The sequence below is a fragment of the Oenanthe melanoleuca genome, chromosome Z (genome assembly GCF_029582105.1).
Source record: "Oenanthe melanoleuca isolate GR-GAL-2019-014 chromosome Z, OMel1.0, whole genome shotgun sequence".
NCBI classification, from domain to species: domain Eukaryota; kingdom Metazoa; phylum Chordata; class Aves; order Passeriformes; family Muscicapidae; genus Oenanthe; species Oenanthe melanoleuca.
The window spans coordinates 39603407-39625936 of NC_079362.1; the positions used below are offsets into that span (position 1 = coordinate 39603407).

The window sequence follows — 22530 nt, forward strand, 5'->3', positions numbered from 1 at the left end:
ATGTCTGTCAGTGCAGGCGATGACCATGTGCATACACACATGGGGTTTTTTCAGGTAAAGGATGTAACTCAGCACATTAATACAGGGTTTAAGATCCTTTAAAAAATGCACTTGCTCAAACCGATACAAGTATATGCAGGCAAGAAAAAAGAATTAAAATATTGGGTAGGGGGGCATGAAAATTCCATTCTTTTTAAATGTTGTCTTCGTTTAGGGCAAATTTGGAAGGAAACCTCCAAATGGGGTCCATCTAGGAAACAGATTCAAGTGGCCCCTCTCCCAGAAGGTTTGGGAAAAGATTTCCTTGGGGAGAAGTGGGGAAAAAATTTTAAGAGGCAAAGCACTCTCCAGCACAAAAATGAATAATACAGAACAGCAAAACTTCTTGCCGCTATGAAGAGATGACAGATTCAGAAGAGTCCCTTCTGTGGGTCACAGCCCAGCTCACTCAGGCTGTTCTCAGTCCTTCCATGGTCACAGCCCAGCTCACTCAGGCTGTTCTCAGTCCCCACTGTGGGTCACAGCCCAGCTCACTCAGGCTGTTCCCAGTCCCTCTGTGGGTCACAGCCCAGCTCACTCAGGCTGTTCTCAGTCCTTCCATGGTCACAGCCCAGCTCACTCAGGCTGTTCTCAGTCCTTCCATGGTCACAGCCCAGCTCACTCAGGCTGTTCCCAGTCCCTCTGTGGGTCACAGCCCAGCTCACTCAGGCTGTTCCCAGTCCCTGCCATGGGTCACAGCCCAGCTCACTCAGGCTGTTCTCAGTCCCTCTGTGGGTCACAGCCCAGCTCACTCAGGCTGTTCTCAGTCCCTCTGTGGGTCACAGCCCAGCTCACTCAGGCTGTTCTCAGTCCCTCTGTGGGTCACAGCCCAGCTCACTCAGGCTGTTCTCAGTCCTTCCATGGTCACAGCCCAGCTCACTCAGGCTGTTCTCAGTCCCCACTGTGGGTCACAGCCCAGCTCACTCAGGCTGTTCTCAGTCCCTCTGTGGGTCACAGCCCAGCTCACTCAGGCTGTTCCCAGTCCTTCCATGGTCACAGCCCAGCTCACTCAGGCTGTTCCCAGTCCCTCTGTGGGTCACAGCCCAGCTCACTCAGGCTGTTCTCAGTCCCTCTGTGGGTCACAGCCCAGCTCACTCAGGCTGTTCTCAGTCCCTCTGTGGGTCACAGCCCAGCTCACTCAGGCTGTTCCCAGTCCCTCTGTGGGTCACAGCCCAGCTCACTCAGGCTGTTCCCAGTCCCTTCCATGGGTCACAGCCCAGCTCACTCAGGCTGTTCTCAGTCCCTCTGTGGGTCACAGCCCAGCTCACTCAGGCTGTTCTCAGTCCCTCTGTGGGTCACAGCCCAGCTCACTCAGGCTGTTCTCAGTCCCTCTGTGGGTCACAGCCCAGCTCACTCAGGCTGTTCTCAGTCCCTGCCATGGGTCACAGCCCAGCTCACTCAGGCTGTTCTCAGTCCTTCCATGGTCACAGCCCAGCTCACTCAGGCTGTTCTCAGTCCCTCTGTGGGTCACAGCCCAGCTCACTCAGGCTGTTCTCAGTCCCTCTGTGGGTCACAGCCCAGCTCACTCAGGCTGTTCTCAGTCCCTCTGTGGGTCACAGCCCAGCTCACTCAGGCTGTTCTCAGTCCCTCTGTGGGTCACAGCCCAGCTCACTCAGGCTGTTCTCAGTCCTTCCATGGTCACAGCCCAGCTCACTCAGGCTGTTCTCAGTCCCCACTGTGGGTCACAGCCCAGCTCACTCAGGCTGTTCCCAGTCCCTCTGTGGGTCACAGCCCAGCTCACTCAGGCTGTTCTCAGTCCTTCCATGGTCACAGCCCAGCTCACTCAGGCTGTTCTCAGTCCTTCCATGGTCACAGCCCAGCTCACTCAGGCTGTTCCCAGTCCCTCTGTGGGTCACAGCCCAGCTCACTCAGGCTGTTCCCAGTCCCTTCCATGGGTCACAGCCCAGCTCACTCAGGCTGTTCTCAGTCCCTCTGTGGGTCACAGCCCAGCTCACTCAGGCTGTTCCCAGTCCCTGCCATGGGTCACAGCCCAGCTCACTCAGGCTGTTCTCAGTCCCTTCCATGGGTCACAGCCCAGCTCACTCAGGCTGTTCTCAGTCCTTCCATGGTCACAGCCCAGCTCACTCAGGCTGTTCTCAGTCCCTCTGTGGGTCACAGCCCAGCTCACTCAGGCTGTTCTCAGTCCCTCTGTGGGTCACAGCCCAGCTCACTCAGGCTGTTCCCAGTCCCTTCCATGGGTCACAGCCCAGCTCACTCAGGCTGTTCTCAGTCCCTTCCATGGGTCACAGCCCAGCTCACTCAGGCTGTTCTCAGTCCCTCTGTGGGTCACAGCCCAGCTCACTCAGGCTGTCCTCAGTCCCTCTGTGGGTCACAGCCCAGCTCACTCAGGCTGTTCTCAGTCCCACTGTGGGTCACAGCCCAGCTCACTCAGGCTGTTCTCAGTCCCTCTGTGGGTCACAGCCCAGCTCACTCAGGCTGTTTTTTTCAGTCCCACCAGTGCTGAGAAGTGTCACGGCCCAGGCCAGGCCTGGTGAGCCACTGGTCTGAGCTCCCGATGCTCCCCCTGGGTTTTCCGTCCACAGCAGGTCCAAACAATTCCAAGAAAAAGGGAAAAAAACAAAGTCCTGGGAACTTCTCAGCCTCAGCTAGCCATAAACTAATCAGGACCAAAAGGAATTCCCTCCTGCTGTCCACAGCAGACAACACAGTCTATGTGAAGGATGAGGGGGAGCAAGTGTAGTCTCTGATAACAAACTCTGTACCGCTTCTCTCTGCCTTTACTCCTGGAACCAGTCTGAAAGCTGCAATATTCAACACCAGCAGAACAGACAATTTGAGACACAAGCATTATGAAGCCATGTCAGGACAAATGGGAATTGTAAAAAGTAGTTTCACTGCTTTCTTGGCTTGCTTTATGCTCACAGGTCAGGAGCCAGACCATATGGTTCACAGTGCGTATATTTACTAATGTAGATTTTCTCAGTGGCACCCCCACCATCATTGTATGTGCATTTTTTTGTTTGGACCATTTTGGACTTTGACAATGGTGTTATTTTTGAATTAGATTAGAGGAAGAAGACCCAGATCTTGTAAGAAGTTAGGATTGCTATTGTATCAAAAAAGTGGTAATATTAATATTTGCATTAATGTATTGTGCCAAGTCTTCTCTGTGAATGAGAAGATACAGGGATAGAGCATTAGGTTTTTCAGGTACCTGCTGTTAAAAGCAAGGTAATTTTCAGTGAAATTAGGTGTCCCATTGGCTAAGTAACATCATAAAAATCTTGTCATTTCAGAATTTTTGACATAAATATCTAAAATTGTTTGTTAGTTTTCCCCCCTCCTGGCCCAGTGAAACTGTAAGGTATCAAAAAATAAGTCCGGTTTGGATCAATCAACACCACTGAGAGAAGGGACTAGGGTGGCTGACAGCTGAATCATATTTGGAAAATTATATAAAGAATAACAACAAAAAAATAGAAAAAGCATAGCAAAAGGACATTACATCATGTAGGCATCCTGTTCTATATTTACATAAAAGATTGTCAGATAACCAGGGAAAAAATTACTTTCTGTATGGTAGTGATGTAACACTGATTGTTTATTTTTCACAGTAATATTATTCCATAGGAGGTGTAGGTCTCTCTGCATGCCTGAATTACTGAACCCAGCCCTTAAACAAAATATACTTCCTTAATTATACATACTATGTAAATATGAATTTTGAAAAGTTCTGGTTTTTCTCAGTATTTTCCTAGCTGCTTATTGTACAGACCGTATTCTTCCCATCACATGTACTTTATTTTTCTCATTAGTCATGGGATTAGAAAGTGAAATTCTACCTGTACTTCTCTAGTTACATCCAGTTCAATGTACTTTTTGTCAACACCATGCTTAATGTGGCTTCTTTTTCTTTTTTCCACTTAGACTCTTTTACGGAAGTTGATGCAGATTTCCATGCTAGAATACCAGTGGTGGTGTGCAGAGAAAAGCAAAGGTCTCGGTTGTCACTTTGTGTGTTCTAATAGTATATAGCAATGTAAATTATATTACCACCTGATAAATGACGTTTCTATACTAAATTATTACAGTTCCATGGATCTTGAAACACAAACTAACACTCATGGGCAAGTCATTCCTAGCCTAGAATAAGAGGGTAAGGGTTGTTCTGTCCTCAGCTGTGTATTTCCCAACCCCTTCAACCATTATGGCTTCCAGCATGTACCCTTACCCTTCCATTTGGGATTATTGCTTAAGCAGAAACTTTCCTTTCTTATAGGTAGTGTACATACCATATTAAATTATAGATTTCTCTAAGAATAAGAACAGTTTGCTTAACGTTGCTAGTATTTTGAGAGCAAGTGAAAAATATTTTATTTTGCCCATTTGATGAATATCAATTAAGATTCATGAAACATTCTATAAACAGCTACTGATAAAAATATTACCAGTTATTTTCTGCTACCTTGATTTTTCAGTGTTTAAAAATATTTTGTGTTGTGTGAAAACAGCATAGAAACTGTTTGATGGTGGGTGTGGTGTGGGAAGACATGTTTGTTTCATGAAGGAAATTAATACTGTAACTTTTTCAATTCAGTAAATTAATATTAGAAAAGATACTTAAATTTGAATTGTATCTTAAAACGTGTACAGAAAGTTATAATGCATATATTCTCAACCTAGCCATAAATCAAATTAGTATTGCATGCTGGTTTTCATGCTGAGATGCTGTCTTTCAGAGGCTGTCAAGTCTTTCCTTACAGCCTTTGACTACACTGTTCTGTGAGGTGTTATCTGACCTATGGGTGTTCTTACAAAACCTTCAAGATCTTTCATTTCTTTTTTGATTTTAGTGGCCTTATTTGTAAAGTGAGTGCAGGGAATGAGAATGCTTGTCTGACAACAAACCATTTGGCAACACTTGGAAAGCTGGAACCTACTGTTGTACCTTTAGTGATTGCCTTCAGGTACTGGGCAAAGGTGAGAGTCATTTGTATTCCCTTATCTGTGAATAAATATTGAATGAACTTTGGTATTATGCCTGTAGTTATGGCTTAGAAACCGTCCTTGGAAAGTTGAAATAAGGATGTAAATTTTATAAATTATACAATTATCATTCTGTATGATAATGTTCCACTAAATTTCCAAAGTGGAGTTTTAAGGTTCATCCAGTGACATGCAGACTGTAAGTATCCTGCTATTGCCAAAGTAGTCAAAGGAATGTATATGAAATGAAATTGCTACTTTCTAGTAAACTTAATCCATCATGGAAAAAAGAAAAAACTGTTTGTCTCTGTTGTAGATGAAAACAGTCTTGTGAGTTAACATAACTTGTTAAATTTATGAATCAGCAATGAAAATCTTAATTAAAAAATTGAAAAGCTTTTGACTTGTACTGTATCTATGTAAAAGGAGCTATCATTTTTTTGCAAATGTGCTGTATGCTGTCTGTTTTGCCAGACTGTGTCCTATGGCTCTTACACTGAAAACATTATAGTATATGGTAGTAACTAAACTAATTATGCAGTCCTTGAGAACAAATTACATCTGGTAAGAACTCAAAGATATCTGAGTTTCTGTAGTATTCAATGTGACTGACTTCTGAACAGTAATTAAAATAATATTTTTCATAGTACTGCTTGAAGCTTTAATGACTGCACAATTTGTTTTTACAGTTATGCTGTGTTGATCGTCCAGAAGAGGGAGGCTTGTCCCCTTACGTGTTTGCTTTAATGGTTATTTTCTTTCTACAACAGAGGAAAGAGCCTTTTCTGCCCGTCTATTTGGGATCATGGGTATGTGTATTAATACAGAATAGTATAAAAGAGAAGACCAGTTGTTTGTGGTGCTGTATAATCTGACAGTTTTATGCTACTCTGAGCAAGCCATAAGCGAACCATTTCTGCAGGAATTAAGAATGTGAATTCATCATCATTTAATGACTATACTTTAGTATGCTTAGCTGTAAGGTTGCATATCACAATCCTGGTCATTGAAGTAAGTGCTCTTTTGCCCCTTCTGTGAATAAGGAGAGCTGGGCATTGAATAATGCATTTTGCAACAATTTACTTCCTCATTTTTTTATGCCTTGTCTCCAGTCTGTTGAGAACTCAATCCACATAGCTACATCCCAAAACAACTTGGAATTTGCCGTCTAATTCCCCAAAACATAGATCATGTCTGGGGAGCACACTGGTGTGATACCATCTAAATGGGATTACAGTAGAAGTTTAGAGTGTATATTTCTTTGGTTTACAAACTGAAATGCATCTTGATGTCAGGAGTTGTATTATGGATGCCAATCCAGAATCCAGTTCTCCAGGACACCATTTCTGTATTATTTTCATGGCACCCATTTTTGTATTTACAATCTCTTGTTAAGTTTAGCACATATGTTGCTAATGTAACTAATTAGAAGAATCTTTCAGTTAACAGTTTTCTCTATTACCTTCCTGACTCTTTTGAAAGCATGTGCACTTCCTGAATTGGATGAGAAAAATGTCCTGTTTTATATGGCTGTATAATTAAAAGATAACATATTTATGGTTGTCTAATGTGTGAAGAAAAGATTGCATGGCACAGAATTACAGAATTTTCTGGGCAGTCAGTTCCAGTATTTCATTACCCACACAAGTTCTTCCTCATATTCAGGTGGAACTTCCTGCATGAATTTCTACCCATTGCCTCTTGTCCTTTTATTCCTCAGCACAACCTGGATCCATTCTCTTCACACCCTCTATTCAGATACTCACAGTTAGTCAGGAAGTCTTCTCTCAATTGCCTCTTCTAAAGGCTGAACAAGCCTAGCTGAGGAAGTAAAGTGCTTTCCTCATAAGTGAGGTGTTCCAGTCCTTTATTTAACTTTGCAGCCCTTTGCTGGACCCACTTCAGGGACTCCATGCCACACTTGTCCTGAGGAGCCAAGAACTGGATGCATCACTCCAGATGTGCCTCACCTGGGCTGAGCAGAGGGCCAGGATCATTTGCCTTGCCCTGCTGGCAATGCTCTTCCTAATGCACCCCAGAACACCATTGGATTTCTTGGCCACCAGGTCACACTGCTCATGGACAGCTTGTCCACCGGGACCCACACTCCACAAAGCAGCTTTCCAGCAGATCAACCTCAGCCTCTGCTGGTGCCTGGGCTTATTCCTCTCCAGTGGAATGCAGAATCCTACTTTTGCCTTTGGTGAATTTCAGACAGTTCTTCTCTGCCCATCTCTCCATCCTGTCAGGGCTGCACTCTGAGGTATTGGTGCCTGCTCCCTGCCTTGTGTCATCAGTGACCTGCTGAGGAGGCATCTGCCTCTTTGTCCAAATCACAGATAAAGCAACACTGGGCCCAGTATTGACCCTTGGGGGGCACCACTTGTGACAGACACATGTTTAGATCCTGTAGAAATTAATAGAACCCTCTGGGATCTGCCATTCATCCAGTTTTCAGTCCATCTCAGTGTCCATATTTCCTGAGTGTGGACACCAGCACACCCTTCGAAGAGCACTGAGCTCTTGGGAGTTTTTATAGAGAAGTATGGGGAGAGGAGAGAAAAAGGTTAGGATGTATTCTATGCCTGGAGCAGCTGTTTTTCCATTCTACTACGGTGTGGGAACTAAAATTTAAAGTTCACATGATGTTTCTTTTTTTGTTTCCTCAGATTGGAGGATTCTCATTAAACAAATTAACTAATTTTCATCTGAGAGAAGTCAAGAATGATGCTGTGGTTTGGGAGCATGACCCCACCGATGATTCTGATTTGCCACAGGAAACTTCCCCTAGAAGGGGCAAGGTCTGAACTTTCAAATTTGTTGTAGTCTAGCAGACAGACATTGCTGTTCTCAAAACAGAACAATCTTCTATTTCAGTTTTTTGTTTATGTTTCAAAACCGTGAGCTGAACTAAGATTGCTTCAAGGTCTGTTGTGCTCTTGATGCTAAGGAGCTGGCAGGAAAATCTGTATGATTTCAAACTCTTTGATAAGACCCTGAATTGTCATCTGCTGGGGAGAATACAGTTTACAGAGCTAAAGCAGTTTTATCTTGGAATTAGATTAAGTGTATGAAAAATATCTTCTCTTTGCTTAAAACTGTTCTTACAAATTATTTCTAATACAACAACTTTGTAAGAAATAGTATCTCTACATAGTTGCATGTTGTGAGGGTTAACAGTTCCGTCTAGACGGTTGAAAAATAGGCTGTGTAATCCATTGTGTCCTGTGAGATGAGATATGTTTCTCTCTTTGAAAGTTATAAATTGTAGCATAAACATTTAAAGAAGCAATTGCTGTTAGTCATTGATGCTACTCTTTACCATTGCTGCATTCTTTAATTTTGAACTTTTATACTATATCTTCCAACTTTTCAATTGCAGTTTTTATTGCAATTGCGGGAGTTGAGAAGCAATGATAAATTCTGCCAAATTCTGGATTGCAGATGAAATAAAGGAAGTGTAACAGTTAAACAGTTAAATGCCTGTGCACTAAATATTATTTAAGGTTTTCTTCTGTAATTGACAGGTTCCGTTAGTATTTGATTTAGGTCAGCAGTGTTCAGCAGCTGTTGGCCAGCTCTGGCTGGAGCTGCTTCGTTTCTATGCTTTGGAGTTCCGTATGGCTGATTTGGTTATTAGCATACGACTCAAGGAACCAGTGTCTCGTGAATTAAAGGACTGGCCTAAAAAGCGCATTGCTGTGGAAGGTACGTAAGTATCTCTCAACAAACTTTAATTTTTATAAGGTGCTGGACTTGGCTGTCAATATTGTGTGTTACAACTTAGAAATTTTTTATATTGGACTGGTTATAGTTGAAATTTTTTTTTCCAGAAAAATCAATACCCTATTTCTATTGGGTATTATTTTAAACATTATCATAAATAATTTTAAACTTAAGAAATGTCTTCAGCACAATTTGTAGCTCTTGTGTCCTTACACAATGTTTAAGAGTTACTAGCAATTCAGACTCTGTAAGGATGTATTTTTTTTTAAGAAGTTAACTCTTTCACTGCTGGCTCACTTTTCTTTCTACTAGACCCATATTCAGTCAAAAGGAATGTGGCAAGAACTCTGAACAGCCAGCTAGTGTATGAATATATTCTTCATTGTCTGAGAGCAACTTATAAGTATTTTGCCCTGCCTCACAAAAAAAGTGCAAAATGGAGCAAAATGTCCTTTTCAAATGAAAGTGAGGAGAAATCACAAATGCTGGACCATGGAAAAGATGCTATAAAGCGTGAAGATTCTGATTTGCAAAACTTGGATAGTAGAGCAAACACAGCTGTAGTAGAAGATCACGTAACAGAGAATACATATATGCCCAAGGAACTTAAAATTGGTCCTTCAAAACAGTGTGATGGCTCAGAAAGTTTCACAGAAGAAGAATTGGCTGATGATGTAAGTCATCTGGCAATTACCCATGAAGACTCAGACTGTATAATTGAGGAAATTATTTCTGGAGATAATGAGGATTTTAAACCTAGCTGTGAAGAGACAGAAAGTGAAAATGAAGATGAAGAAGAGGAGGAAGAGGAAGAAGATGAACAACAAAAAAGACAATGGAATAATATTTTGGCTGCTGAGCAGGCAATCGATGAAGATAGTGACAGTGGAGAACTCCGTGCTATGGTGAATGAGCACGATGTCGAGACCTGTAGTGCCTCAGACTTTGAAGGTTTTCAGCACACTGCACTTACAGAGAGTGATGAATTTGGCTTGGAGTGCAGTGGTGTAACAGATGACAAGATTGACATTGATGAGGATAGTAGTACTGAAGGTACTGATGAACTGGATGAATCCCCACAAAAATTCCTATGTTCAGCACAGAGTAAGATATCCCAAATGATTAACACAGATGATGAAGAGGAAGAAGAGGAAGCACCAAGTCTTCTAAATCAGAGAGAATGCAGTGTTACCATTAGAGCTGGAGGTGGACTAGATAACACATATACTGGGTCTGGAGATGATGATGCACTGTCAGAGGAAGAAGATGATTTTTCCATCCCCAGTAAATATGATAACAAACTTTTCAAAGGAATTGTAGATGAACCTGTGAGGATCAATTTGAGTCAGGAATATCCTACTGAGAAGGGAAGCCACTCTGAAGATACCACAGCAGTAGAACACAGCTTAGAATCTGAACTATTTTATCAGTTCAGTAAACAAGCATTTACAAAGGGCAAGGTAAGCAAGCTGTATTGGAGCATAAACATATTGCTTATGTTCTGTTAGAAGCTTATATAAAAGTGTTGCTCAAATTTATTAAAGTACTTTCGTTTTTAAAACCAATCTTGCTTTTTGTTCATGCAGTCTCCTACAGTAGTATGTAGCTTGTGCAAGCGGGAAGGTCATTTAAAGAATGATTGTCCAGAAGACTTCAAGAAAATTGAGCTTGACCCACTGCCACCACTGCCACCCAAGTTTTCAGTTATTCTAGATCAAGTTTGTGTCCAGTGTTACTGTAAGTTGTTTCTTTTGAATATTGTTGTGCCATTGAAAAAGAATCAGAAAAAACAAATTTAATACCCATAAACTAATGGTGGCAGCTTATTTGCGACATGGCTACCAACTCTTACATTCAATTCTACAATTTGTCTTATTGGTAATGGCTCTCCAATAGAACCTGCTGAGTAGTTTGTATCTAGAGAACTAGAAAGTGTTTATATTTGTCTTCCACCTGACTGGCTGGAAAGGAAAATATATTTTCTGGGAGTCTAATTTTGGGTGGAATTTTTGACTAATGCTTTTATATTTGTCTGATTTGAATTATAATAATCGTTCCTTAACTTGTAGCTGTCATAAAAAAAGACTTCAGTATTCTAGGGGAAAATAGTGTCAAAATACTGTTTTGTAACATGTCTCCACTTTTGTTCTTTTCAGAGTGACCCAACTTTCCTCCTTTCTCTCTCGCCATTTCTGACCAGACAAAATGCATTGTTTGTCTAATTAATGTTTTTCTTTGAACAGGTATTTCTCTTCTACTTCATCCTTGCTTTCTTTCCTTCACATATGAATTCTCTCTTTCTTTTTCTTTTTCTCTTTCCCTGCCCCACTGTAAACCCCTCTTTTCACTTGAGTCTTTGCTCATTCTAAAGAACAATTGCCTAAATTGTTCATTTTTCTTCTTTTTTTATAGATGATTTTGCTCCAAATATAGTAGAGGATCACGCTCGGGAACATATACGACAAAGCTTGGAAATCTTCATTAGACAAGATTTCCCAGGTAATTAGGCTGTGCTAACTTCACAATTATACTTTTGATTGTTCATAGTTGAGTATTTTCTGAGAAATATAATTTTGGTATAATAAACACTTTAGGTTTGGATATTAAGCCATGTTGTTGCTCAACATTGCAATGCTCCATTACAGTAATTTTTATTCTAAGTCTTTCGAGGCTTTTTTAAATTTGAGATTTTTTTATTTATTCATATATAGCACACATTAGTAGGAAGGAGCAATGGCAAGTTAAGGAAGAGACAATCAAAACAGAAGTAGGCTAGTTTTATATTTGTTATTTTCGTTTTATTTATTAATCAGACTTATTTTTGTAATTGCTCTTACAAACAACAAGTTTTTTTGTAGTACTTCCTACTGAAACTTACTGGCCTTGGAGTATTTTAAAATAAAGGCATAACATCTGGCCTGTTCACAGAACCTAGGCATTTGGAGTTTTTTTCCTTTGTTTGTTTCTGGAGTTCTTGCCTGTAACAACTGGACTTCAGCTCAAGGTCTTTTAAAATTAGAAAAAGATTTTTTTTTTTGGCTGGAGCTGGGTATGTCCCTTGGCCTGAGAATCTCTGTTCAAAACATTTTTCAGTCAGATGTCAGCTTGAACCTACATGCTGATGATATTTAGTTACTAGAAAACTTAACTTGTTTCTGGGTTTGTCAGACTGCTTATTTGAAACAATAGTAGCAGAGATTCTTTTCTCACGAGCAAAGTTGATCAGAAAGTTTTCATGTACCACAGAAATACAATACTGTTTTCATGCCTGTATTAGAATGCATGCAGTGGTTTGCAGCTAGATACAGTTTGAGATTCTGTCTTGTATATTATTTGATATTTTGTTGATATATTGCTGTAATACCATGCCTTACAGGAACCAAGCTGGATTTGTTTGGCTCCTCAAAAAATGGCTTTGGCTTCAAACAAAGTGATCTTGATATCTGTATGACAATAGATGGTCTGGAAACTGCTGAGGTAGGTTGATAAGATTTTGGTTTTATGGTTAAATAAATACAAAATGTTCTTATATTGTGCATCTAGTGCACTAAATTCATTATTTTATAAAAGCTTTTAATATTAGAAGAAAATACTAAGCTACCACTAAGGCAGATTATTTTAGGGGTGTTTGCTGTTATGCTAGGCACGAGTCTAAAAATAAAGTAGCCAGTTTTCTCCTGAATTCTGCATTTATTGCATAAACAACTGGGAGACAGTAGAAGAGCACATCAGTCCTCCTTTCATGCCTGATATCAGCTTTAAAGAAGTTTACATTATTATATATCAACTGTTGGTTTTACATATGCTATTTTGAAACAATTTCTTGTATTCACATAATTCTGTATAACATTAAACATTTGATTATACAGCTTTAAGCTTAATGGCATATAATAAAAGGTTTGCCTAAAATGCTTGCAGCAGATTAATCTTTCAGCTTTTTTTCTTAATGTCTTAGGAACTTGACTGCATCAGAATCATTGAAGATTTAGCCAAAGTTCTCAAGAAACAGTCAGGTAACTTTCTGGAAAATTAAAATACATGATTCTGGTTTTGTTACTTCATTTGCTGTAGTGACAGTGTTCTGGGGCATTGTTGATGAAAATTATTAAGATACCACTAACATAAAAGAGCTTATGTTAGTAAGACTGAAGTTGAATATTGTGAAAATTTGGATTTATTTTTGTTTGTATATGTAGGTATTTGAGGTTATGATGTTATTGGACAACATCTGATCTGGACAGATAGTATATTTATTGCTTACATGCCTAAGAATAACGATTTAATACTTGAGGCTTCAGTCTAATAATTATGTACATATATGTTCAGTGCATTGGAAGTTGATAGTAAAAGATATTCTGATACAAGTCTGCAATGGGAATCTTGTTTTTTCTACAAGAAATCATGAATTTTATAGTTCTCATTTTGGTGTATCTCCAATGAGTTATAGTAAACTATCATTTATCTCTTAAGCTTATTACTCTATAAAGAATTTCTATACTTTTACTTAGATGGCTCTTATTTTTTGAGGGGGCTAAATGTACATTTATATGAACTATATTTAGAAGGGTGATCATGTTTGACATATTTCTAAAATCAGTGTTAAAACGTAACTAAAATACAAATTTGGTGTGAACTAAGATTTTATTTTGTAGCCTGCTGGCTACAGTTGGAAGTTATTTGATACTGTGTAGGACTGTATTGTAGCCATTCAGTAATAAAACATTTCATCCTAGGTTTAAGAAATGTCTTGCCTATAACAACTGCTAAAGTCCCAATTGTCAAATTTTTCCATGTCAGAAGTGGTCTTGAAGTAGACATCAGTTTATATAATACTCTGGTAAGGTTATCTCCTTTTTTTATTTTAATGTTATGTAACAAAAAACTGAGGATCTGTTTCTGAGACTGAAGTGGTTGTTTGGATGAGGTTTAATAATCAACTGCTTTCAATTACCTGTTGCAGTTTTATATTTCAGAGAAACCTTTTTGGTTTTCTTTATTTGACTGAGTGGAGTCAGCTGCACAGTTGTGACTTTAGAGTTGTCACTTTCCTAAGAAAATCTATTATTGCTTCAGTAATAGTAAAAACCTATGATTTAGGTATTTTAAGTCTTTCTTAAATAAGAGACAAAATAAAGTAACTTTAGCTTTTTTAGACTCCTTTTAGGATCATGGCTCTTGCCTTGAGACCTGAAATAATGATTTCAGAACTCAGCTTGCCTGAACTGTCACGTATTAGATTGTAAAAAAACAAAAACAAAAAAAAAACAACCAACCAAGCAAACAAAAACACAAAAAAAACCAAACTAAAAACAATCCATGTGTTCTTGACCAAACATTTTAAAAACAGGTTTAGTTTATTTCAATGTTTTTAAATTTCTAAACCCTGTTCCTTGAAACAGTAAAGGAAAGTTGAGTCTTAGTGACAATTTTTAAACTTTCTGAAGGTTTTTTATAAGCTCAAAGGGAGTTTTGAGGAAGATACCTCAACCATTAAGTGTGAAAGTTTTCCGCTTGAAGTTTGCATCCATGTGTGTCCGTTGGTACCTCTTAGAGATCCGGGCTGAAATCTCTGGGTTCAAGTAGTTACCTTCTACGAAATATTTTGGAACTGTAGGAGGAGATTAATGCTTCCTGTTTTGAAGTATTGTTCTGTGAATGCTGCTTTGTACCACTTGCACACAGATTAAGGAAGTTGATTGGCTTTTAAAAGAGTAGGTGATAACCTCAGTGTTGAGTGCTTCCTTTCTCAATATATATTCCTATGCAGGGCTTCACATATGCATTTCTTGAGGACACAACTTAAGAGTTTTTTGGTTTTCAATTTTTCAGCTTATTTCCTTCATGATTTCAGAGCTTCTTTATTTTCTACGTGACTTCCTTGTTTTTGTAGGCCTTACATAACACCAGACTTCTGTCATCATATGCAGCTATTGATCCTAGAGTAAAATATCTGTGTTACACAATGAAAGTCTTTACAAAGGTAGGTGTGTTTCAGACATTCTAGAAGCAGTAGTTCCTGCTGCAAGGGATCATCACCATGAAAGATAAAAATCATGTTTCTTTTTCTAGATATGTGACATTGGAGATGCATCTCGAGGCAGCCTGTCATCTTATGCATATACTCTTATGGTGCTTTATTTTCTTCAACAGAGAAATCCACCAGTCATCCCTGTTCTTCAAGAGGTACAGTATATCAGAAAGAAATGAGTAACTGTGCACAATATTGATCAGAAGAATGTCAGTGCTGAATATGAAGGGCTCCTCTAATGAGTTTTAATATTATTCTTTCAGATCTACAAAGAACCAAAAAAGCCTGAAATTTTGGTTGATGGCTGGAATGTATATTTCTTTGATAAGATAGAGGAGTTGGTGAGTAAATCAGGCTAATTGGAAATGTTACCTATAGCTTGGCAAATGAATAGAAATTCCTTTTGAAGACATGGTTCCCAAATATAGAGGCTGAATACTGTGGTTTAATCCCAGCTGGCAGTTAAGCCCCACACAGCCACTTTCTCATTCCTTTCGCGCCCTCCAAGGTGCGAATACTAATTAAAATTTAAAGAAAAGTAAAATTTCTGGGTTGAAATAAAAACACTTTATTAATTGAAACAAAGTAAAATACTAATCCTCATACTTTTAATTGTTCTAATGATGATAATAATAATAATAATAATAATAATAATAATAATAATAATAATAATAATAATAGTAGTGCTATAGTAGTAATAGTAATTAAAAGAGAGAGGAATAAAACCTGAGAGAAACAAGAGATGCCCAATCCAACTTCTCAGCAGCTGCTGACTGATGCCCAGCCCATCCCTCAGCAGCAGTAAGTACCTCCTGGGGGGCCAGTTCCCCCCACTTTGCCTACTGGGCATGACATTCCCTGGTATGGAATATCCCTTTGGCCAGTTTGGGTCAGCTGTCCTGGTAGTGCTCCTCCTGGCTTTTTGTGCACCTCCTGGCTGGCAAAGCATGGGAAACTGGAAAGTCCTTGACTTAGGGTAGGTATTACTGAGCTGCAACTAAAATATTAGTGAGTTATCAATGTTATCAATACTATTCTTATGCTAAATACACAACACAGACCATGCCACCTACTAAGAACAAAATTAATTCTATCCAGAAAAAGTACAGAAATGGAAGAGAAGTCGCTCCTGTATGAATATCCTGTTCCAGTGTTTGCCTCTTAAGAGGCAAAACCTAGTGCCAGAAGTTCTATTTATTGCTAATAAATATTGTTAATAATTATTAACACTTTTGTTGTTCATAGATATAAAAATATACCATTTAAAACCAATATTGGATTATCAATATAAATTAAGAAGAAGTATTCAAGTAAAACTCCCATCATTTTTCTGTGTAAAGTAAATGATAAAAATACGCTATGAAATCATGAAAAATATTCTGCTTAATGGAAGTACTGGATGTAACAATACTTTTGTCATTTCAGTCAGTTGTTTGGCCAGACTACGGGAAAAACACTGAATCTGTTGGGCAGCTGTGGCTGGGACTTCTCCGATTCTACACAGAAGAATTTGATTTTAAAGAGCATGTCATCTGCATCAGGAGAAAAAATCTACTTACAACTTTCAAGAAGCAGTGGACCTCCAAATATATTGTAATTGAAGGTAAAGCCATATGAAGTACAAGAATACACAAAGCTTCTTTACTATTTTTTGAAATATTGCTTTTCCACAGGGCTTATTTGTTTTTCTGTTACTAGATTATAAATTGTTATATGCTTAACCATCACAAAATTGCTGTTGACTTTCAGTAGAGCTAAACATTATTCTTAAAGGTTTTTTTGACTACTGAAAAGCAAGCAAAGCAAAGCAAGCTTCACACTTTTTATTATGAAGTAAATGACAGAAAAATAGATTTAACAAAATCCTTTGGCTGAAATTAGCTGTAATGCAGTTGAAGTGTTCACAAAAATACTAGGTTTAGCTGACCCCATATTTACTTAAACACTTCAACTCTGTGTATGATTACGCTGTTTAGTATTACTGTGATCTCTGACAGAGAAAATGCAGTGACTTATTTTAGAAATTGTAAACTGTTTTCTGACCCATTTCATTTTCATGGAAAGAATTTCTACTCTTTTGTCTGCACATTGAGGAATGCCTGTCATGTTTTTTTCTACAGATCCCTTTGATTTGAATCACAATCTTGGAGCTGGATTGTCAAGAAAAAGTAAGTCTTCTGTTAACAATTTCAGTTACAAAGTGAAAATCTTGTCTTGGATATTATTTTACATTCTAGTTTGATATTTAAATGGTGATTTCAGTTTGGGGTTTTTTTCTTCCACAGTGACAAATTTTATAATGAAGGCTTTTATCAATGGCAGAAGGGTATTTGGTACCCCTATAAAAATATTTCCTAAAGAATACCCATCAAAAATGGTAAGTTCTTTCTAAGAGGAGTACGTGTGTGCTCTTTGGTGTATAACTTAGGCTTTACAGGGCTAGAGTTACACTCACTGTAAGCTCTTTCTCTTAAATTCCCATACTACTCTCAAAATCTTCATGGGGGTTACTGCTGTTTTAATGTTATTTGCACATAAAATATTTTTGTATGCAGAGTACTAGTCAAGTCAGAGTTTCATTTTACAGATGATGTATTTTAATCCAAATAAAAACCAGTTTAGCATTTCTTAAAACTAGAGTTTTGTAGCAGAGTGTGCAGACCTGGTGGTGAGTAAGTGGCCTGTCAAAGAAGAAGTCAGTGGCCAGTTAATTGATTAGGTCTTTCAGGATTCAGTTACAGACCCCAAGTTTATTCTTTTCTGTAACTTTTACTGCTGTTTTAACACTTTTGTATTTGTCTTGATTTCCAAGTGTTTGGATTTTCATTTTAAATGTATGGGTTTTTCTACAGGAGTACTTTTTTGATCCTGAGGTACTAACGGAAGGAGAACTGGCACCAAATGATAGATGCTGCAGAACTTGTGGTAAAATTGGCCATTTCATGAAAGATTGTCCCATGAGACGAAAGTGAGTATAGTATTGGCATCTGTGTGTAACTTTTTTCCTTAGGTTTGTTTAGGGAAAGATTATGATAGTAATGCTAAGCCAAATTTGTACCTGCTGCAGATTATTTTGTAAAGCAGAATTCAATTTAAAATGTATCCACCACTCTTGGCAGTGGTGGATAGTGTTGCTGCAGAACTGTTAAAGTGTCAGTGCTGACTCTCCATTTGGTTATACAGGAAAGGAGTAGGCATAGGGAATCTAAATATTCAGCAGAGTTGAATAACTGTGCTGTGAAAAGCATTCATGGATACATAGTATATTTTTGTTTATTTAATAGCTTATACTACCAGAATTTTGCTGCTCCTAGCAAGACAAGATTTTGTCAACAAGATTTTGTTCACAGAATCATGCAATTCCTATCAAAAGCAAGGCAAGAATGTCACAGCATTATTTTTCATAAGCACACATGTATGAGGACAATGTCATGTTTTACATCCAAGAGAATGCTTCCTGTCCCTGAGTAGCCATATCCAATATTTAGTGACTCCTTTCTGGCAACAAATGAATAGCTAAATGGCTTTGCTGCTCTTCCTCTTATGAAATGTCTAAACTTAAAGCTCATCCTTTAATTTTTATTTTAGTTAAGACAAAGCTCTTTAAAGACTTTGTGTCTAAAAAGTAGTGAAATCTTGAAAACCTTATTTGTAACGTGGATGGAAAATCTAACCATTGTTTAGAATCTATTTATGTTAAAAGCAGTCATTAAAAATAATTTGCACTTTCCTGTAACTAAGTAAAAAAAAGCTGCTAACATCATGTTGGATGAAGTGGCTGTTCCACTGCACATTAGAGATTTGTGAACCTACATTGTTGATTCTGTTAATTTAGAAATTTTCTCATCTTTAGCAATTGCAAGCACAGTAGCTGATGATAGTTTAAAATTAAAGAATACTGAAGGTAGTATGAAAGTCTCCACACTGCTGTCTTACATCTATGGATTTTTTTAACTTTGCATTCTGAAGTGAAACACCAGTTCGTTGCACATACTCAGCTATGTTCTATACAACATTAGAGGAAAGGTAAAAAGGACTGTGCATCTAAGAACTGAAGTCCCCTTTGGGGTAAAACCACTGTTATGTTTGAGTCCTCTGTTCAGCCATTTATTGCAAAAGAGAGTACTGTCTTTGAAGGGCAAACCAGTTGTTTTCTGTAGTCTCTTCTCATGCATTCCCTCAGCATCTGCAGCTGCTGAGCATGATAGAGCATGTACCTGCTCTGCTCTGGTAATGCTCATTTGTGGACTAGACTTGTTTATGATGTTTTCCTTGTCATTTTGGGTTGGTTTTTTTTCCTGAACCTGACTCTCCTAGTTTCCTTAGCAGTTTTCTATAGCAACCAGTTCCATAAATGTTCTGACTGATATGTAAAACAGTACTTTCCTCTATCTGTTTAAAACTGGTCTTAGTCATCCAATTACTTGCTGAGTGTGCACTTAATCTATTTGCCTATGTCCCTAACAAAGATGTTAAATAATAATGGTCCCAATACAGACCCCCTGAGGAACTGCACTCATCACTGGTGTTCACACAGACATCAAGACATTGACCAAAATGCTTGAAGTGCAAGTGTCCAGCAAATTCCTTACCCACTGAGTGGTCCACCTATCAAATCCATGTCTTTCCATTTTAGAGACAAGGATGTTATGTAAGACAATGTCAAATGCTTTGCAGAAGTCCAAGTACATGATGTCAGTCACTCTTTCCTTACCCACCGTTTCTGTAACCCATTTTTATAGAAAGCTACCAGATTTTTCAGGCATGATTTGCTCTTAGTGAAGGTATTTTGGCTGTCACCATGTGCCTCAGCATAGTTTTCAGGAGGATCTGCTCCATGATCTTACCAGGCAGAGGTGAGACTGACCAGCCTATAGTTGCCCAGATCTTCCTTTTTGTTAAAAAAAGGAAGCTCATTCTTTTGCCCTTCATTCAATTTTGTGGAGTGCTTTCCAAGTTTCTAGCTATTAGCAATGCATCCAGCTTGCCAGAGAAGCCTGGTATCAGCTTCAGATTTGGAGGTTTCACTCCTGTCCCCATCTCTAGTCATGTAGAAAGTTGATAGATGAAACAAGTCTGACAGTGGTAGTGTTTCTTCACTACTAGACCTTTTAAGTCACATAGAATGTTAGAAGCTTCTCTCAACAGAAGAGACTTTTAGAGTGAGTATGCACAGTTTCAGAAGGAAAGAACTGAGGTCTGACTGAATTGTACAAATAGAAAAAGTCCTAGAGCTATAGCCCTATTTTTTAAAATTTTTTAGCATTTTGCTTGGTGTTTCTTCTCTTCCATTGTTTGCAACTTGAGCACCCAGATTTTCAGTTGTTCTTATATTTTTGGAGTTACAATTATTAGGATTTAGGACTATATTATCACCTAATTATAATGTTAAATTATTAAATACGTGTATCATCAGTGGAGCACTGTTTGGTGGGAGAGTCAAAGAAAAAGTATGGCAATTCACTTTATTTAACCCATCAAAGAATTATTTTGTCTAAGGACAGCACATGTGTTGTCTGTTTGGTTTTTTTTATTGACTCTGTGTGTGAATGCAAGGCCTCTGAATTCTGCTGCACTTTTCTACTCCTGCAGACTAAGACGGCATCGTGATTATGAAGGTGCACAAAGGTTTGGAGAAATAAAGGAGAAAAGAAGCAAAGATGACAAAGAAATGCAGAATAAACCAACAGAAAAGGAGAACTTAATCAAGGAGGGAAAGTCACACCTGTGTACGCCTCAGAAGAGGAAACTAGCAAGGGTAGTAGTGGAAACTGGAAGAGAGAAGACTCCCAGGCAATCAGCAGAGAAATGGAAGCGCCTGGAAGACAGAGACATAAGAGAAAAACGTTGTTTTATCTGTGGAAGAGAAGGTCATATTAAAAAGGAATGCCCACAGTATAAAGGAGTTGCAGGTATGAAACTAATCAGGCTGAGTAGTTTAAATAGCACTTACGGGGGTTTTTTTGCATTTTTAACATGACTGACTAACAGATAAGGTTTTTGTATCATGTAAATGTGGTTTTTTTAATGTAGTCACATTTAACCATTTTCCCTTCATCCTCATCTTCCTTTCAGAGATGTGTTGTATCCTGTAATAAAAAGGGTGTGAGTAACAAATATGTTGAAAATGCTTCCAGTGAGCTTGCTAACATTTCAAATTACAGCTTCTCTTCCAGTTCATCATAATTGTAACAAAAGCTAGCATTACAACTCTTCATGTTACCTAAACCAGAATGATTCTACTATATCCTGAAGTCAATATGAAAAGTGTACAGATTTGCTCAGATTGAATTTTGTGAATAAAATAAAATAATGTTTCTGACAACTCAGCAGTTGAAAGGATACAGAAGTTCATCTTATAGATTCTGACTTACAGACCTGAATGAAGTACTGCTAAGCAAAAGTATGTAATTATCTAAGTCATCCTTGAAATCAGATGGATTGCTCATCATTTGTCTTATAAAGGAATATCTTTCTAAGGTAAAACTAAGATTAAGACCCTGTAATTAGCTACCAAAGGAACAATTTATCATTGCTTCCCTATAGGTAGACCTGGGTGCATTTAAATTCAGTCTGGAAAAAATTTGTTTTACAAATTCCTCATGGCTTGACCTCTTAAAGATTGGAGTCTTTTATACAAACATATTATTCAAACCAGCTTTTCTCTACTTGCAAAAATATCCTGTCTGCCTTAAATCAGGAAACTCTTAATAATCAGATGCATTTAGTGGAAGAGGGCATAAGACTGTGTTAAAATACTGGAAGAGGGAGGAAAATGGTGCAAGTATATTCAGAATTGTGAATATATGTAGAAGTATTCTTACTTTGATGGAACACTAGAAGTACTGGATGGACAGAAAAGTTGATTAAAAATTGAAGCCATGCTTCATTCAGCTTCTGACCTTTTAAAGGTGTATGTCATGTCTAAATTTAACTTCTGAGTTTGTTCATCTTTGACCTTTTCTCACTAAACTTCTCTTCCAGCCATTCTGTTTGCCATTTGAGTCTACAAAGGTGGAAGGGAATATGTCTGGCTGTTTCTTAGTCAATCATATTTAGCATTCATTGTCTACTTAGGCTGTACAGTATATTTGGCTAAAATAATAAGTTCTACAGTAGGTGTTTTTATCTAATATCTGTATTTTTGGGAATTTATATGTTTTGATTTGAAAGAATTGCTGTAAGTTTGGCTTTGTCTTTTATTGCTTGCTTAGTGCCTGAGGTGTTCTCTCTAGTTGAATAAAGTACTATAAATAAATAGATCAAAGAGTTCAGACTTCACTCTTTGCATTGCTGCATTTTGTGAGACTATGGACGCTTCACTTAGCACCTTATCTTCATTCTTTCTAAGTTCCTGTCTCCTGCTGAATCTGGAGGAGGATACAAAGCTTAATTTAGTGTAGGTTCCTAGCTTAACATCACATTATGTGAGTTTTCCATGTCATAAAATTGAGAAAAATAACAATATCCTACATTCTACATTTTCTGATTCTAAATTGAAAATATTTTGGTATCTTTCTGCCTTATGATAACTGAAAACTAGTTTCCAGTTAGGAACTTCTTATTATTTTTTCAGATGGCTCAAAACAGGAAGTGTTGTGTGGATCCCCTTCTTTATCCACTGCTGTCAAACATGCTGGTAGATTAAATCAGGTAAACACCAAGCATCACTTTTGTTTCTTTTTTTTTTTTTTTTATATGTTTTAAAGTCCATTTAAAGTAATCTAGAAAAGCTTTACCTAAGCTTTCAAGGAAATCCTTTTATGTTGTGAAATTAAATACTTCTGTTT

General features: G+C 38.2%; 1 protein-coding gene across 3 annotated transcripts in view; it reads left to right on the top strand.

The window, feature by feature from the left end:
* TUT7 (terminal uridylyl transferase 7) overlaps window positions 1-22530 on the top strand; it is a 35813-nt gene that overhangs the window by 10177 nt on the left and 3106 nt on the right. For all 3 annotated transcript variants that reach the window (XM_056514261.1, XM_056514264.1, XM_056514262.1), the window contains exons 8-27: window positions 3928-3997; window positions 4854-4980; window positions 5676-5795; window positions 7656-7787; window positions 8514-8694; window positions 9025-10172; window positions 10299-10449; window positions 11125-11211; window positions 12089-12189; window positions 12668-12725; window positions 13446-13549; window positions 14603-14692; window positions 14782-14895; window positions 15004-15081; window positions 16166-16343; window positions 16861-16908; window positions 17026-17117; window positions 17593-17708; window positions 20333-20652; window positions 22317-22393. In XM_056514261.1, the coding sequence (XP_056370236.1) occupies window positions 3928-3997; window positions 4854-4980; window positions 5676-5795; window positions 7656-7787; window positions 8514-8694; window positions 9025-10172; window positions 10299-10449; window positions 11125-11211; window positions 12089-12189; window positions 12668-12725; window positions 13446-13549; window positions 14603-14692; window positions 14782-14895; window positions 15004-15081; window positions 16166-16343; window positions 16861-16908; window positions 17026-17117; window positions 17593-17708; window positions 20333-20652; window positions 22317-22393 (3392 nt within the window). The remainder of the gene's footprint in view (window positions 1-3927; window positions 3998-4853; window positions 4981-5675; window positions 5796-7655; window positions 7788-8513; window positions 8695-9024; window positions 10173-10298; window positions 10450-11124; window positions 11212-12088; window positions 12190-12667; window positions 12726-13445; window positions 13550-14602; window positions 14693-14781; window positions 14896-15003; window positions 15082-16165; window positions 16344-16860; window positions 16909-17025; window positions 17118-17592; window positions 17709-20332; window positions 20653-22316; window positions 22394-22530) is intronic.